The 17,389-nt window shown below is 42.3% G+C and overlaps 1 protein-coding gene across 1 annotated transcript in view; it reads left to right on the top strand.

Moving 5' to 3' along the window:
- Positions 1-17,389, top strand: part of LOC122788655 (mitotic checkpoint protein BUB3-like) — a 261,072-nt gene that overhangs the window by 207,180 nt on the left and 36,503 nt on the right. Inside the window, exon 3 of the mRNA XM_044055551.1 lies at positions 11,654-11,723. Within this exon, the coding sequence (XP_043911486.1) occupies positions 11,654-11,723 (70 nt within the window). The remainder of the gene's footprint in view (positions 1-11,653; positions 11,724-17,389) is intronic.

Below are 17,389 nucleotides of genomic sequence, written 5' to 3'. Positions count from 1 at the left end.
CAAGATCCTACATCCAAACTTGAAAACACTGCAGCTAGCTGCTTGGAATATTGCATAAACAAAATAACCCAGGTTTATCTCAGAGGGTTAAGGACATTATCCTGGAGGCACGCAGACCCTCCACAAGGAGTACAGCAAAGGGAGAAAATGTCTCATTGGCAAACATAGCACACATCCTGGAATATTTAGCAGAACTGTTCCACAATGGCCTGTCTTACTCCTCCATTAAGATTCATGCATCAGCAATTTCAGCAGAATACAACATGGATCCTCCTGTCTTCTCTCATCCTCTACTCAGGCAGTTCTTGAGAGGAATCAAAAATGTAAAGCCTCCAAGGAAACCACCTTTACCTACATGGGATCTCAACTTTGTGCTGGAAAAGTTAACACTTCCCCCTTTTGAACCAGCAGCAACAGCAGAATTACAGTTCTTGTCTTGGAAAACTGCTTTCCTGCTAGCAATCACTTCAGCAAGAAGGGTATCTGAGTTACAGGCATTAATGGCAGTACAACCCTTCCTTATCTTCCATCAGGACAGGGTCTCTCTGAGAACTAACCCTACCTTTATGCCAAAAGTGGTCTCCAGAGTATCTTTGAACCAAGCGATTCATTTACCTACATTCTTCCCCAACCCACAGAACAGGGGGGAAAGACTGCTACATACCTTGGATGTGCACAGACAATTACGCTACTATCTGGACAGAACTAAGGCCAGCAGAAAAACTGACCAGCTTCTGTTAGCATATGCAACAGGAATGCAAGGAAAAGCAATTTCAAAACAGACAATCTCAAAATGGATAGGAAATTGCATTTGATTTTGCTACTCTTTTCATGGAAAGACAACTCCTGAAAATATCAGACCTCATTCCACAAGAGCTACAGCCACCACTACAGCTTTCCTACGAGGAGTGGCTACCAAAGACATTTTAGAAGCTGCTACTTGGAGCTCCGTGCATACATTTGCCAAGCATTATAATCTTCCCTTATACTCTAGATCCCGAGCAGGTTTTGCAACTGCTGTTTTGCAAGGGATCTTAACTACACCATCTTTATCTTAGTGCCTCCTCCCCCAGTTTGGCTATGGTATTCTACCCATATGTTAGGACTGCAGATGCATCCTTGAAGGACATAGTACAGTTTTGTACCTACCATAAATGTAGATGTCCGATAGGTATGCATCTGCAGTCAGGATTACCCACCCTCCTTCCCCTCTGTGGTATTCCTAGGGTATTTACCCCTCTTTTAGCTAGCTGGGGGAATCTATTATGGTGTATTTGTTTGTATATATGTATATATATATATATATATATATATATATATATATATATATATATATATATATTTTTTTTTTTTTTTTTATATTTGCTCTCTACTGTTTGGAATTATTTGCATTTATCCAAATTTAGCCTTCCTAGAGGGCACCTGGCATCTGGGGCAAGAAACACTGAGGAAAATGGCGTCGGCTGATGCTTTTATACCCAATAAACAGCAGCTATGACGTCGGGTGAAGTGCGACATCAGCCGAGGCCAGACCCAGACTTTGGAATCCGGCCGACCGAAGGGCTGCCTGAGGCAGGACAAACCCATATGTTAGGACTGCAGATGCATACCTATCGGACATCTACATTTATGGTAGGTACAAAACTGTACTTTTCTAGACAATGTGATAGCTGTCTGCAGATTTCATTTCAGGAAATTTAATTATTCCCTTACTTGGATGATCTTTTATTTCAAGTCTTCTCCAGCAGCTCCTGCTTCAGAATCTGTACTTCAGTGTGCTTCTTGTGTAGAGTGTGGGGTTGGCTGGCAATCTTGTGAAGTCTGTATTGACTCATTAGGACCAAGTGTTTTGGGTTTTAGAATTTAGACCATTCCAATGTTGGCTTGTCTCCCTTTTTTCCAAGGTCCTTTCTATGGCTGCTTATTTCCATTCTTTTTTTCCACTTCTGTTTCTGCTTGCAAGGGAGTTTCTTCAAGTTCTGGTGTACAAGGTATCCACCATTCCTATAGATGTTCTTCATGTTCCACTGTTGCAGTCATCACATTTGTGTTGTCTGCTTGCAGTAGACCTCAGTCAGCCTGATTATCAAAGTCTTGGGTCCTGCGTCGGTTGCGGTCTCATCTTCCGTGACGTCAGGTAAGGGTATAAAGCATGCAGCCGACGCCCTTAGATCAGTCTTTCTTGCCGTGCGGTGCCGAAAGCAGGAAGCAGTTCGCAAGTGGTGGTCGGCCAACTCCTGAAATTTTCGTTTTCGAGTTTCAGAACAGAAGTCTTCAACTAAAGCTAAGTACCCCGTTGGGGAAACTTTTTCTTGCTCTAAACTGATGTCAGTAAAAGTCAATAATTGTATTTCTTGTGGAAAACAAATACCTCATAATGATTTTCATCTGTACTGTATTCCTTACCTAGGCCCTGACCACGACGTACCTCGCTGTCGGTTTTGTGCCTTATTTAAGCAACAAACTATTCGGCATCGGTATATTTACGCTTCTAAGTATTTTGGTACTCTGTTCAATTATCCAGATATGTCTTCGGTTAACCGTCTGACTACCACATTCCGAAAAACCGCAAAGATAAAGACAGAGACAGGCTGCCTTGGTCCAAAGCTGCCGACGACGCGCCTCATAAGCCAGTTCGCCAGTACTCGGGCGCTTTTGCAGCCCCTGATACCCACTACTTCAGATTCGCAGGCCTCTACTGAGACCCATTCGGAGTCCAGTATGCCACGAGATGCTTCAACTGTGTAACCTGCGTATGTCTCTACCTTGGATGGGTCCAGAGCTGCTGTGCAGGCACCGGCTTCTGAGGGTGTATTCAGGCCTACTGACTTGCATATTAAACAGACGCCATCTTCTTCTTCAAGGCCTAAATCTCGAACCATACCTAGGAAACCGCCCAGACCGCATGGTCAGGCCTCTATGCCTGAAAGACAAATGATAAGAATAGCTGAAGACCTTATTACTTTAAAATTCTACCCCCTCTGGTAGAGACTCCAGGGCGCTGGATAGATGGTTAAGAAGGTATACACTTCTGCAACCTTGGCCTTTAGGGCCTTAAATTGCCAGTTTCATATGTTAAAGTATCAGCATATTATTGGATTGCTTAAACAGAAAATGATGATTCCTGACTGTGCTGAAAATAGGGATTTGCAGGATTTAATGCATTCTGCTGAACAGGTTGGAAAACATACTTTGCACTGTGGTTTTGATTTACTAGAGGCATCTTGCAGGGCTGATGTTACTGGATCTGTACGTAGAAGGCATGCTTGGCTTAAGGAGCAATCATTGCCGCATCATGTTAAAGCTAAATTGCTGGATGCTTCCTTAAATCAGGACCGCCTGTTTGGCAACAAAGCAGAAGTTCTTAAAAAGATGGAGGAAAAAGCTAAATCTATGCAAACTGTAGATTTCGTACAAGTACAGCCTCCAAGATTTAGTAGGCATTGGCCTTCTAAGAATTGGTCCTTTCCTGCCTCTTCCAGGCCTTCTCAGTCCAAATCCAGAACCAGTAGTACACCCAGGCTTCAGTCCCAGGTTACACACAGGACTAAGCAGTTGGGGGCTCCCACTTCCAAATCAGGGAGTAGTAAGACTCTTCCACCCCCCACCCCCCATGGTAAACTGTCTCAATGACTTAACTTTAAAACTTCCAAGCACTTCTCAACTGACTGCTCCTTTAGGGGGAAAGATTGCCCTGCAGGCAAAAAACTGGGAACTCATTACCCAGGACAAATGGGTTTATATAGTTTCCCAAGGATACAGATTTCACTTCCACACGTTACCAGCCCTAAACGGTTGGTTAGATCTACCCCCAAATCAGTGGGCAGAGGCTCAAAAGCAAGTACTCTCTCTCAAGCATAATGGCTATTCAAACTGTACCAGAAGAGGAAAAGGGTCAAGGTTTCTACTCAAGACTTTTCCTGGTACCCAGTAAAGACCACTCATGGCGTCATATCCTGGACCTTTCTATCTTAAACACTTTTTGGTGATTCCAAAATTCAAGATGCTAACTCTTCACAAGTTACTTCCTATGCTAGGCAAAGATGCCTGGTTGGCAACACTGGATTTAAAGGAAGCCTACCTGCACATCCCAATCGGGGAATCTTGCAGAAGATACCCACACTTCAAAGCAGGCTACATGCACTGCCCTTTGGCTTATCTACTGCACCCAGGGTATTCACAAAGTGCCTAGCTCCAGTCATTGCATTTTGCAGGCAAAGAAATATTAAAATATACCCATACCTGGACGATTGTCTAATTCAGGCAGAAAGCCAGGACATACTTTTGAATCATCTGGCATTTATACAAAAGGTGCTAACTTGTCTGCAGTACACCATAAATGAAAAGAAATCACATCTGGTACCCTGTCAACAAATTATATTCCTGGGAGCAAGCTTGAACACAGCTTCCCAGATGACTTTCCTCATGCCAGAGAAACAAATTCATTTGACAACTTACTTTAAACTGGTGGCCACAAAAACCCTATCTGCAAGACAAATACTGCAAGCCTTGGGGTTCATGGCCTCCTGCATTCTACTAATTCCATATGCAAGACTGCATATGAGGAAACTACAATGGTTTCAACATTCTCAGGATATAGAAGCAGTAATTCCTATCATACCTTGCCTACAGTTAGAATTCCTTTGGTGGGCAGAGGCCTGACACCAAAGCAAGGGACTACCATTCACTCTACCCCCTGCTGCCCAAACCCTAACAACAGATACATAAGACTATGCATGGGGGGCTCACCTGGCAGGGAAGTGCATTCAGGGCAAATGGAACCCAAGTCAAATGCACCTGCATATCAATCAAAAAGAAATGTTAGCTGTACAGAATGCTCTGACAGCCTTCAAGGACTACATTCTTCCAGGACAATTAATGGTAAAGACGGACACCACCACTGTTATGTGGTACATAAACAAGCAGGGGCTACCCATTCTTACTCCCTCTGCAGACTAGCCGTGGCCCTGTGGAACACAGCCATGAGCTACCAAGTGCATCTAGAGGCTCAATTTCTGCCAGGAAAACTAAATACACTGGCAGACGAACTAAGCAGAAATCTCATGTACCCACACGAGTGGAAACTGGAACCAAAGACTTCCCCATGTTGATAAACAAATGGGGGAGCCCTGATATAGACCTGTTTGCCTTCCCCCAGAGCTACCAATTGGACAAATTCTGCACAAGGACTCCCCACAAACAAGCTTGGAATGTGGATGTTCTGTCCTTCAGCTGGAAAAAAAATCTATCAGTTTATGCCTTTCCTCTTCTGCCTCTCCTCTCCAAAGTACTACTAAAGATCAAACAGGACAAACCAAGGATGATACTGATTAAACCAGACTGGCCATGCCAACACTGGTACCCCCTCTTGCACAGTGTCACTGCTAACCCCATGGCACCTGCCTCAAACCCCTACCCTGCTGTCACAGCAGGACAGCCAGATTCTGCACCCCCAGCTTCAAACACTGAACCTGGCAGCCTGGCTAATTACCTAATCTCTCCGTTACCATCCCTCAGTAAACAAGTGTTGGATGTCATTTTGGTGGCAAGGAGGCCTTGTACTAGAAAATCTTATGCTGAAAAATGGAAAAGATTTTGTGCCTGGAGCCAAACTCAAAGGATGGTCACAGCAGCGCCCAGTTTACCTCAGATTCTTCAATAATTAGCTGAGATGCTTCACAAGGGCCTTTCCTTTTCCGCCATCAAAATTCACGCCTCAGCCATTTCAGCTCATTACAACACAGAACCACCCCCTCTTTTCTCATCCACCGCTCAAGCAGTTACTCAGAGGGGCCAAAAACTTAAGACCACCCAGAAGAGCCCCATCTCCAGCCTGGGACCTTAACTTTGTATTGGAATAACTCACTCTTCCTCCTTTTTGAGCCAGCTGCAAGTGTAGAGTTAAAATTCCTTTCTTGGAAAACCGCTTTCCTTTTAGCTATCTCTTCAGCAAGAAGGGTATCTGAATTACAGGCCCTTATGGCAGTGGAGCCTTTCATCATCTTTCATGCGGACAGGGTATCCTTCGGGACCAAGGTGGTATCCAGTTGTGGCTCTTAATCAAGGCACTCATTTGCCAACCTTCTTTTCTAACCCACACAACAAAGGGGAACGGAGGCAGCACTCCTTATGCACAGACAACTTAGATTTTACTTGGACAGGACTAAACCTCAAAGGAAATCTGAACAGCTGCTGGTGGCATTTGCTGCAGGGGCAGAGGGGAAGGCTATTTCAAACAAACCATTTTTAAGTGGATAGGCCTTTGCATTCATTTCTGCTATGAGCACCATGGAAAACCTATCCCACAGGGGATTAGACCCCATTCAACCAGGGCTGCATCTACCTCTACAGCCTTTCTCAGAGGTGTCCCTACTAGAGATGTCCTAGAAGCTGCCACCTGGAGTTCTGTACATACTTTCACCAAGCATTACCATTTGCCAATTTTCTCTAAATCCAGAGCTGGCTTTGCCACTGCAGACTTGCAGGGCCTTATAGCTGGTTTTAATGCTATCTAAATTCCTCCACAAATCCTTAGCTGTGGGAATCTGCCCAAATGGATGACTGCAACAGTGAAACACGAAGAACATAGTACAGTTGTGTACACTTACATAAATTTAGATGTTAGAATGTATGTTTTGTTGCAGTCGTAGTTACCCTCCCTCCAACCCCCCGGCTTCTTTTGGCTATACCTCTACTCTCCTTTACGCTTTATGCTTAAAAGCTTTTTGGTGTATTTGCAAAATTATATATATAATTTAATTGCTTCCCATTAGGGGGGCACCTGACATCTGGGGCAAGAAAAACTGATGTAATTGCGTCAGCTGCATGCTTTAACCCCCTGAATACCTGACGTCACGGAAGATGAGACATCAACAGACGCAGGACCCAAGACATCAGGCCGACTGAGGGCTACTGCAAGCAGATAACCCAAATGTGATGACTGCAACAGTGAATACACTCTAACATCTACATTTATGGCAAGTGTACACAACTGTACTTTCCTTTTGCCAAACTCCACATGAGGAAATTTCAGTGGTATCTCAAGACTGTTTGGCCCCAGCACTGCAACCCACTGGAGTTTCTGGTTCCTCTCTCTCTCAAGCTTGAGCTCTGCTGATGGATTCACCAGCTTTCCCCTGAATCCAGGTCTGCCTTTTCAGGTTGCTGTCCCTACTTGGGATCTGTACATGTATGTTTCTGTTTATTGTTAGGGAGCCTCCTCCAACAACCTAAAAGTCCAAGGTCTTTGGTCCCATCAACAACTGTCAGACCACATCAGCATCAATGAGGTGAGGACTCTGCTCCTAGCTCTACAGGCTTTTACTCACTTGGGATCCAGGTCATCTAAAGGTTTTAACCGACAACACCATAGTCGTATTGTATATCAACAAGCAAGTGGGCAAGAAATCTTGCCTTCTTTGCAGGCTGGTTCTTCAGGCTTGGGATTTTGCAGTATGCCATCACTTGATTCTTCAGGCAGTTTACATTTCTTCAGAGCACAGTCTGATGGCAGACTTTGTGCAGGTCCAGGACAAATACTCATGAATAGATGCTTCACGAGGAGGTGTTTCTGGACATTGTACATAGTTGGTATACTCCTCAGGTAGATCTTTTTGCCTCCCTTCTGAGCAGACAACTTTCCCCAGTTCTATTCCAGCGTACCAATTCCTCCGACTTGGAAAGTAGATGCCATATCACCTTCTTTTTTTTTTGAAGGGGATGTTTCTATATGCCTGTCCCCCCTCTTCCTGTATTACCAAAAGTCTTTTACAAGATTATGTGGTACATAATCAAAATCTTGCTGATGACTCCCTTTTGAGCTACACAGCACTGGTTCCCTTTCTTATTTCATCTGTTCAGGAGCAATCATCCCAAGTTACCTCACAGGATGGATCTTCTCACACAAGACAAAAGATCTCTTTCACCTTCTCTTGCCCACCTTTCCATTGACCCCTGAGGTGATAGGGTTGGATTCCTTTCAGGCACCAATTGTCTGAGGATGTACTTCAGGTTTTGCTGGAGGCCAGAAAACTTCTACTAGAAAATCATATGTGACTAAATAGAAGAAGTTTTCTATTTTGTATCTCAAGCATGAGAGGGAGCTTTTTTCTGTGCAGATTCCTACTATCCTTTATTTGTGTGAGTTGCTCAATTCTGGTTTGGCATATTCATTTATTAAAGTTCATTTCTGCTTGTCTGCCTCTGAATCCACCTTTGTGCCTTCTAAAAGGCATTAATGTTTGGCCTCCAAGAAAGCCTGTTCCTCCTCCTGTTTTGAGCCTTAATTTTGTTCTTGAGAAATTGACTGTCTCCTTTTTAGCCTGCAGTTTCTTCTCTATAACATTGCACTTGGAAGACTGTATTGTTTGTAGTTAATACTTCTGCCAAAAAGGTCTCTGAACTTCAAGCACTCATGGTGGTTCTCCATTTGTAGCTTTTCACAAGGAGATGGTGTCCATAGGTAAGCATTTAGCTAGCTGCCCTTGTGGGCCATTTTAAGCCCAGTCAGTTTATTTTTTGTGCTCGAAATAACCTATCCCATCTGGTTATAGATTGGCCATCCCATGGTCAAAATTTATATATTACTCCTAATGAGACTAACTGGGATCATACCATAGATAATTTGAGGGGACCTGTGCATGGGATAAAGCATTTAGGATCTGCATCTCTCCATTAGCAGTAGAGGAGAGCAGTCCTGGAATAAGTTTTTAGTCTCTCATTCATAGATCTAAGTTTGCACTTGTAAAATGGACAGGGATAAACTTTATTTCATGTGGATGGGGAGTCTGTTTCTCAGCAGCAGTATCCTCTGTGAAATATACCTGTCCCTCCAAACCATTTTGTTGATGTTGCAGAAGAGGTTTAGATCCCTAAACTGATTATTTCTGATACCATTTAACTTGCTGATGTGCAGTAAATCCATCAGTAAGTGGTAATAGGATGCCTAGTATGCCAAGCACAGGTAGCCTCTCAGCAGTCTGTAGGATACAGACTATATTGATTGGGCTTTGAGCCAGACCATGCATGACATGTCGTTTAGGCTCAGTATCCTTTTAGTGAAGTACCTCTGTGGCTGTTCCAGTTGCATATGTCTAGACTGATGCATACCAAAGGGGGCATTATACTCCGTGACTGGCAAAATGAGAGCTAAGTGAAGGGGGGACAGTGACATCCATACATCTATTCACAATCCCTTATTTATAAACTGTGCAAATATAGAAGAACTTTCTTACAAAAATATACACATTGGTCAAAAGTTATGTCACTGACCACACGAGTTCTCAAGTCCTGAACAACTGGATCAACTCCTAGGGGCATATTGCCAGTGTAGTACTTCCCTAGGGCAGAAGACTTTCTAAAGGGTACAGTAATGCTTTTTTTGGCAACATTTAGTTTGACCATGATTTTGACACCAGTTATTTGTTTGAGACAAACCTTCCTGTAGGATGACTAAGTCATTTGGGGATTCAGTGACTGCTCCTAGCTTGCAGTCATCTGCAAACTTAGTCAGCCAGAACCGTTTGGCATTGACTCTTACTTCAGAAAAGTAGATGTCATATAGGAGCGGTCCCAGCACAGAACCCTAGGGGGCTGGTGACTGGTCTCTTTGTGGAGGTAACATTCCCTATTTTGACTGTCTGCGTTCTGTCTGAGCTGGTTGGCTACCCAGTGGGTGACGTAGGGGTTTATTCCCAATTTAGTTAGCTTTTCTACTATGCCTGTTTGGGGAATCGTGTCAGAATCTTTTGCAAAGTTGAGGTACGCAATGTGTACCATTTTGCCTTTATCCGTTGCTTTGGTGACCTTTCAAAAAATCCACCAGGTTTTGTACGCATGACCTGCTCTTGATGAATCCAAACAAACTGGTTCAGTGTTTGGAGATCCCCTGAGTTTCTCTGTGGCTTTGCAAATGAGGCTGGTCAGACTTTTAGGTCTGTAATTGCCTGGGTTTGTGGAAGGTTCTACCTTATGCAGGGAAATGACTATAGCTTTTCTCGTTTCACTTGTTACAAAATCTGCATGGAAGCTAAGATTGAACAGATTTGGGGTTTGGCTAAATTGTGCTTCATACTATTTAAAAAGCATCAAGGGATATTGTCTACACCCATTGATGCAGTATTTGTTTTTTTGATGGCACTTTTTGGACTTTGTCTTGTGTGATAGCTGGAGGTGAGACAGTTTTAGGTGTATCTTGAGGAATAGATGGAGGTGTATCTTGAGGAATAGATGGAGGAGAGAGGTAAAGTTGCAGTTAATTTAGCCCTATTTTCAGCCTCAGTGTGGGCAACAGTTTTCATAATCAGCTCAGCGCATTGCTGCATTGTGAGATTTTGAGAGTACAAACATAACTATAAAAAATACCTTGTGACTCACTTGGGTAGATATATTAGTCTCAAACTTTGCTTTGGTGGATTTTATTAAGCTCCTGAGTTTGTTTCAGTGGCAAGGGCTGTGATATTTTGGGAATTATTATTTATACTTTTAGTCAAAATTATTTTCCTTTTATTATAAAGCTTGTTAATATTATGGTTCTGCCATGTGGGCTTGTTTCTAGGGTTTGCCCTGCACTTGTTTCTGTGAGGTACATCTGCATCTATACTGCTGTTTACATGTTGGTATAGTGTGATGGTGCACCTTTTTGCATATTCAGAGTACCAGTCCTTGTTTTATGCCCAAGGTGGTTAAAGATTTGTCTTTAAAATCTTTTGTTTTTTTCCTTTCTCCACAGAATAGTAGCGAGAGTGTTCTTCACACCTTGAATTTACATAAATAGCTCAGATACTACTTGGATGAGACGAAACATAGCGGGAAATCTGAGCCACTTTTTCATTTTATGCCAGAAAATTGAGTTTGGCTGTCTTTAAGCAAACACACATGTATGCTTTTGAATTTCTAAGCCTATTTCTTTTTGCTTTTCTTTCCATAGCAAGCAGCTTTCCCCTTCTGTTAGTACTCATTCTGCTAGGGTGTGGCCTCCTCTGGTGCTTTTTTCAAGGGTCTGGATACTATATCCATCTAGGAAGCTGCTACTTGCTCTTCTGTTAACACTTTTACCAAACATTAAAAGTTGGATGTCATTTCTATGGTGTTTTCCCAGGCCCATCCGTCATAGGTTTGTGGAGGGCTCTTCTGTGCTTTCCTCCTCCCCCACACTTCCCAGTAGCTTTTGTACTCTCCCTTGAGTAAATACATAACCGTGAGAAGTAGGACATCTACTGCTATGGTAAGATTTTACACAGCTTTACTTTTTGCAAGGGAGCAAGCCACTCTGCTAATTATATATACTGTACCATCTCTGATATCGCACTGCAGTAGGGAAAAAGGCAAATTCTGCTGTCTCAGTGCAAACAGTTCGAGTTTTCAAAATTTTGGTCATTATCACGACCATATACTGTATCTTCTAAAGTAGATCCATATAATGTGTGAATATGTACATGCACATGTATGTATAGTGTTCTTTCATTGGGATATTCATTCATATACTTTTCTTTCTTACTTTGCAGTAAATAGTATTTATTAATATGAATTATTCTGAAAGTTTTATTGGCAGCATAAGTGAAAGCATTATTTTGTTTCTGTTTTTTTACCAAATGTACGAGGATGTATGAAACTGCTCATTAACTATTTTTTTCTTTCCCTTCATCCCCTTAAGGATCCAACTCATTCCTGGAGTGGAGGTTTAGACTTGCAGCTAAAGTCACATGACCTGAACACTGATCAAGGTAAATCACACGAACTGTAAAAGTTGTAAAACTGCAGCTCAGTTAAGCATTATTACTGATGTAATAGTTTTCAGGATGTTTTGAAGACCATGTTTAGTCTGAAAACTAAATGTGTGGGAGGGTCAGCAGAATATTCGGGTGTGGCCTAAACAGAGATGAATGCCTCATCATGCTTGCTTTTGTTTGCTATTAAAAGCCTCATTTGTAAGCATTTCTCCATCTAAAATTGTAGAACCCAAACAAATTATGAAAAGTTCTTGCTACTTTAATGGTGGACTTGCCTGTTTATTTGGATTAAGTACAAGAATTTCTTTACTTTGTCTCCCCCCACTCCACACACATGTGCGCGTGCGTACACACACACCAATCTAAATTCAACTGGAGTGCTTGCCCCAGTGATAGACACAGAATCTGCTTTGCGGTTTCACTTCAAAGTGTAGGTTGTTTGCTCTCTGATGTCATTTATCATCTGCTTCACAGTAATGTGTTGATGCTTTTCATTCCAATGGTGTCAGTCCAGACCATGACTACTGTTGTAAACAAATTGGGATAACTAATTGACCATCCCCAGCACATGTTGCCAAGCCGAACGGCAGTGATCAGAACCTACCACTTGTTACTAGAGTAGTTGCTGGGAATGTGGAAATAGTTGTTGTGGCTGCCACCAGCTCTGGTATTTGTCATTGGTGGAACACCATTTAGTAGATGTTGGAGGCTGTGATTCCCATAGATTTGCTTGCCAGAAATAAGTCTGGGCAGGCAGGTAGTCATGCATTTCTTGTATGGGAGTGAGCTAGGGTTATGTATACCCATTGCATACTCCTTCCTAGGAGCAGGGCTGCTGCACCCTATTTACGTTAGTGTTTTCTTCCATATATAAAAACTCCTAGAGTAAATGCTTATGTGGGGAAGTCAAGATTGAGGAAGAGTCATCGGTATTGGGTCAGAGGATACCTTGTGTGCTAGATACAGGTCATCTCTTAGAATTCTGTAAAATACAGAGTACAGTGACAGGGCAGGATTTTGAGGCCTTGTATCATTTTTAGGAAGACCTCTGTATGGGCATTCCAGTTGTTGCATGTGTCTGGACAGATGCATGCCAAGGTTGGCATAATACTCGACAGTTGACCTAATGAGAGCCAAGTAAAGGGTGGCAATGACATCACCAGATCTAGATACAATCCCTTTGTTTATAAGCTCTGCAATATAAAAGGACTTTCTTATGACAATGGACACATGTTGGTTGAAAGTTGTCACTATCCACATACGTTCCCATATCCAGAACAACTGGGTTAATTCGAAGGATCATATTGTCAGTGTGGTAGTTCCCCAGAATAGATGACTTCCCAAAGGATACAGTAAGGCATTTTTTTGGCATTTAGTTTCAGTCCATGATTTTGTCATCGGTTATTTATTTGGGAGGAAACCTTCCTCCAGGATAGCAAAGTCATTTGGGGATTCATTGACTGCTCCAAGTTTGCACTTCTCTGCAAACTGTCAGAGCTTTTGGTATTGGCTTTTACTTCAGAGAAGTAAATGCCAAGTAAGAGAGGCGCAACCACGGGGGGACTGCACTGGTGACTGGTCTCTCTTGTGGAGATAATGTCCTGTCCGTTATTTTGATTTCCTGCATCCTGTCTGGGCCAGTTAACAATCCAGTGGTGTCCTAGGGGTTTATTCTCAGTTTATTTAGCTTTTCTGCTATATGTGTGTGTGTGTTAGCTTTTCTGATATCTGTGTGTGTGTGTGTGTGTGTGTGTGTGTGTGTGTGTGTGTGTGTCTGTGTATTTATTTGGGAGAAACCTTCCTGCAGGATAGCCAAGTCATTTGGGGATTCATTGACTGCTCCATGTTTGCACTCTACAAACCATCAGAACTTTTGATATTTGCTTTTACTTCAGAGAAGTAAATGCCAAGTAAGAGAGGCGCCATCACAGAACCCTGGGCGAACTGCACTGGTGACTGGTCTCTTGTGGAGATAACATCATGTCCCCTATTTTGATTTCCTGCATCCTGTCTGAGTCAGTTAACAATCCAGTGGCATCATAGAGGTTTATTCTCAGTTTATTTAGCTTTTCTGCTATGCTTTTGTGTGTGTGTGTGTGTGTGTGTGTGTGTGTGTGTGTGTGTGTGTGTGTGTGTGTGTGTCTCTCTCTCATTGTAAAGTTATATCGTTTACTGTTGCATCTTGCTGCTTTTCCTATTAATTGCATAGTTTATCCCAAATCTCGAGGGAAAACACCAAAAACTATTTTGTTATGTTTTGTGAGCACAAGAAGGCATGGTTTGAGATATCAGAATCTTGGCAGTACATAAATCTATTCCACTCTTTACAAAGGTTGCCTTTCCACAATTGTCAACAGCCTGTTCCACCTGAGAGCTCTAGATCAGAAATCAAGCTCTATGATTCTGCTAGATGGGTTAGTTAGCGTATCAGAGGGTATTGAAGATGCTAGGTAGCTTTCTTCTCAACAGATACAGTGGATATAAAAAGTGTACACACCCCTGTTAAAATGCCAGGTTTTTGTGACATAAAAAATGAGACCACAATAAATAATTTCAAAACTTTTCCCACCTTTAATGTGACCTATAACCTGTATGGGTCAATTGAAAAACAAATTTGCTAGGGGAAACCATATAAAAAATAAAGTACAATAAGCCGGTTGCTTAAGCGTGCACACCCTTAAACTAATGTTTTGTTGAAGCACCTTTTGATTTAATTACAGCATTCAGTCTTCTTGGGTAGGAGTCAGCATGGCACATCTTGACTTGGCAATATTTGCCCACTCTTCCTTGCAAAAGAGCTCCAAATATGTCAGATTGTGAGGGCATCTCTTGTGCACAGCCCTCTTCAGGTCACCTCACAGATTTTCTATTACATTTAGGACTGGGCTCTGGCTAGGCCATTCCAAAACTTTAATTTTCTTCTGATGGAGCCATTCTTTTGTTGATTTGAATGTATGCTTGGGATCATTGTCATGTTGAAAGGTGAAATTCCTCTTCATTTTCAGCTTTCTAGCAGACGCCTGAAGGTTTTGGGCCGAAAGTGACTGGTATTTGGAACAGGTCATAATTTCCTCCACCTTAACTAAAGCCCCAGTTCCAGCTGAAGAAAAGCAACCCAAAACTTGATACGGCCACCACCATGCTTCACTATGGGGATGGTGTTCTTTTAGTGATACGAAGTGTGTTTGTTGTGCCACACGTACCTTTTGGAATTGTGGGCAAAAAGTTCAACCTTGGTCTCATCAGACCATATCACATTTTCCCACATGCTTTTGGGAGACTTGATGTATTGTTTTGTAAATTTTAGCCGGGCCTGGATGTTTTTCTGTGTAAGAAAAGGCTTCCGTCTTGCAACCCTACCCCATAGTTCAGACATATGGAGAATATGGGAGATTGTCACATGTAGTATACAACCAGTTTCTTGCCAGAAATTCCTGCAGCTCCTTCAGTGTTGCTGTAGGTCTCTTGGCAGCCTCCCTGACCAATTTTCATCTTGTCTTTTCATCAATTTTGGATGGACGTCCAGTTCTTTGCAACATCACTGTTATCCCATATTTTCTTCACTTTTTTGATGACAGTCTTCACTGTGTTCCATGTTATATCCAATGCTCTGGAACATTTTTTGTACCCTTCTCCTGACTGATACCTTTCAACAATGAGATCCCTTTGATGCTTTGTAAGCTGTCTGTGAACCATGGCTTTTGCTGTAGCAGGCAACTGGGTAAATGTCAAGAAAATCCTACTAGGACAGCTGAACGTTATTTGGGGCTAATCTGAGTCTCTTCAATTGATGGCAGGTGTGTACCCAAGAAGATGGTGCTGTAATTAAATAGTTAAATGTTATTTAAATTAAATGTTTCAAAAAAAGTATTAGTTTAAGGGTGTGCACACTTGTGCAACTAGCATATTGTACACTTTTTATTTTTTATATTTTTTCCTGTAACAAATTTGTTTGTTTTTCAATTGAATTGTACAGGTTATAGGTCACATTAAAGGTGGGAAAAGTTTTGAAATGATTTATTGTGGTCTCATTTTTTTATATCCCAAAAAACCTAGCATTTTAACAGGGGTGTGTACACTTTTTATAGCCACTGTATACCCTTCCAGTTTTTATTTGGTTCTTAGACTAACAGAACAGTTTTTTCTACTACTGTTGTCATTTAATTTGCAGATAATCCGTCCCTATATCTGGCACTTGGTTGAAGTGGGCCTTTGTCAGAACATGTCCTCTGTCATTGCGTGGTCACGGCCCATGTGTCTGATATTATGTGTCTGATATTTTTTGCATGAACTTGAAGGCAAGATTATAGCCAACACCAGCTTGTCAAGCACTTCCAAAAAGGACTGCTACAGAACTCATACTTGACAGACTTGTCCACCGTATGAGCCTGCTGACTTGGTGACACAGAAGATTGTCTATTGGCAAACCCTGTCCTTTTGGTGTTCAAAAACTTCTGCCCACAGGATTTCAGAGCTTGTGGCCCTTATATGGGGAGCCTTGTCATGTCTTTCACAAAGATAAGATGCCTCTAAGGTTTAAGCCACACTCACCCTCTGAAGTGTTTTTTGAATTGTTCTTGAGCTACTCTCTATTTTCCTTTTTCCTTGCTAGAGCAAAACCCAGGAAGAAAGCCTTTCACTTTTTGGACATAGACAGTCAACTCAGGCTTTCCTTTAATTGAGAGCATGTTTAGAAAGTGGAACCACTGTTCATCACTTTTGCTCCAGACAAGTAAGGACTTAAAGCTGGCAAGCTAACCTTTGCCATCTGGCTGCTTCCTTTAAGGATACCTTCTTTGCATGCATCTACACTAATGGTGAAGTCATTTGCTTACCTTTGCCAGGCATTACTGCTTTGCTTTTGGGTTCACCTCTTGAACCTTGGTTTTTAGTGGGTTAGTGTTTTAGGTTTAACCAGTTGTTAGATAAAGTAGATGTTATATTTATGTTTTTGGTTTCTGCACCAGAGCTATCAGCTGCTTGGTGACCCCCTCTCTTTCTTGTCTGGTATGTCCTTCCCCAGTGGGGGTCACCAAATGTATAGGAAGGAGAGACACCTCTTCGTTATGTACTCGCCCAGTAAGTTGGGCTGTCTTGGTGGGTTGGGAAGGGAATTGGGGAACCTCCCAAAAAGTTAGGGGAGATAGTCACCTTCTAAGCAACATTGCATGCTAGCACTTGTTTTTTTTTGCACATGGCCTGAACATACTACACATGCCTGGTGAGCATTCTTCATAACAGCATGCAGTGGTACAATGCAGGACTGTCAAGACTTTTTTATGGATTATGTAAGCGCGCTGCGATCCTGCCTCCTGGAATGAGCACACCTTGTACAGTTTCTGTTGTCTCCACCAGGGAAAATGAGTGTGCTTGGCATGTACCTCACTTTCCGCTGTGAGAGATGAGATGACTCAGTCCTGTTCATTCCTGTCCCTCTTGTACCAGCTCCTGCAAATGCCAGAGCTGCTAACTGAAGTCTAATTATAGTCAGGGCTTTATCCCTCTATGCCAAGTGAACTGACATAAAATAAGTAAAGTCTTTATATTATATATGTGGGGGAATCCTCCTTGGTCTGTCAGTAACATCCTGTCACCATCACCTTATGTGTAGGTATCCTCTTTCTCTCCTGCTTTGGTTGCTGTGAGTTTCTTGTAGATCA

The sequence above is a fragment of the Protopterus annectens genome, chromosome 14.part0, assembly GCF_019279795.1.
Source record: "Protopterus annectens isolate FY-2018-M chromosome 14.part0, PAN1.0, whole genome shotgun sequence".
NCBI classification, from domain to species: domain Eukaryota; kingdom Metazoa; phylum Chordata; order Ceratodontiformes; family Protopteridae; genus Protopterus; species Protopterus annectens.
The sequence above is the reverse complement of the archived record's forward strand: the minus strand, read 5'-3'. Positions and strand labels throughout refer to the sequence as shown.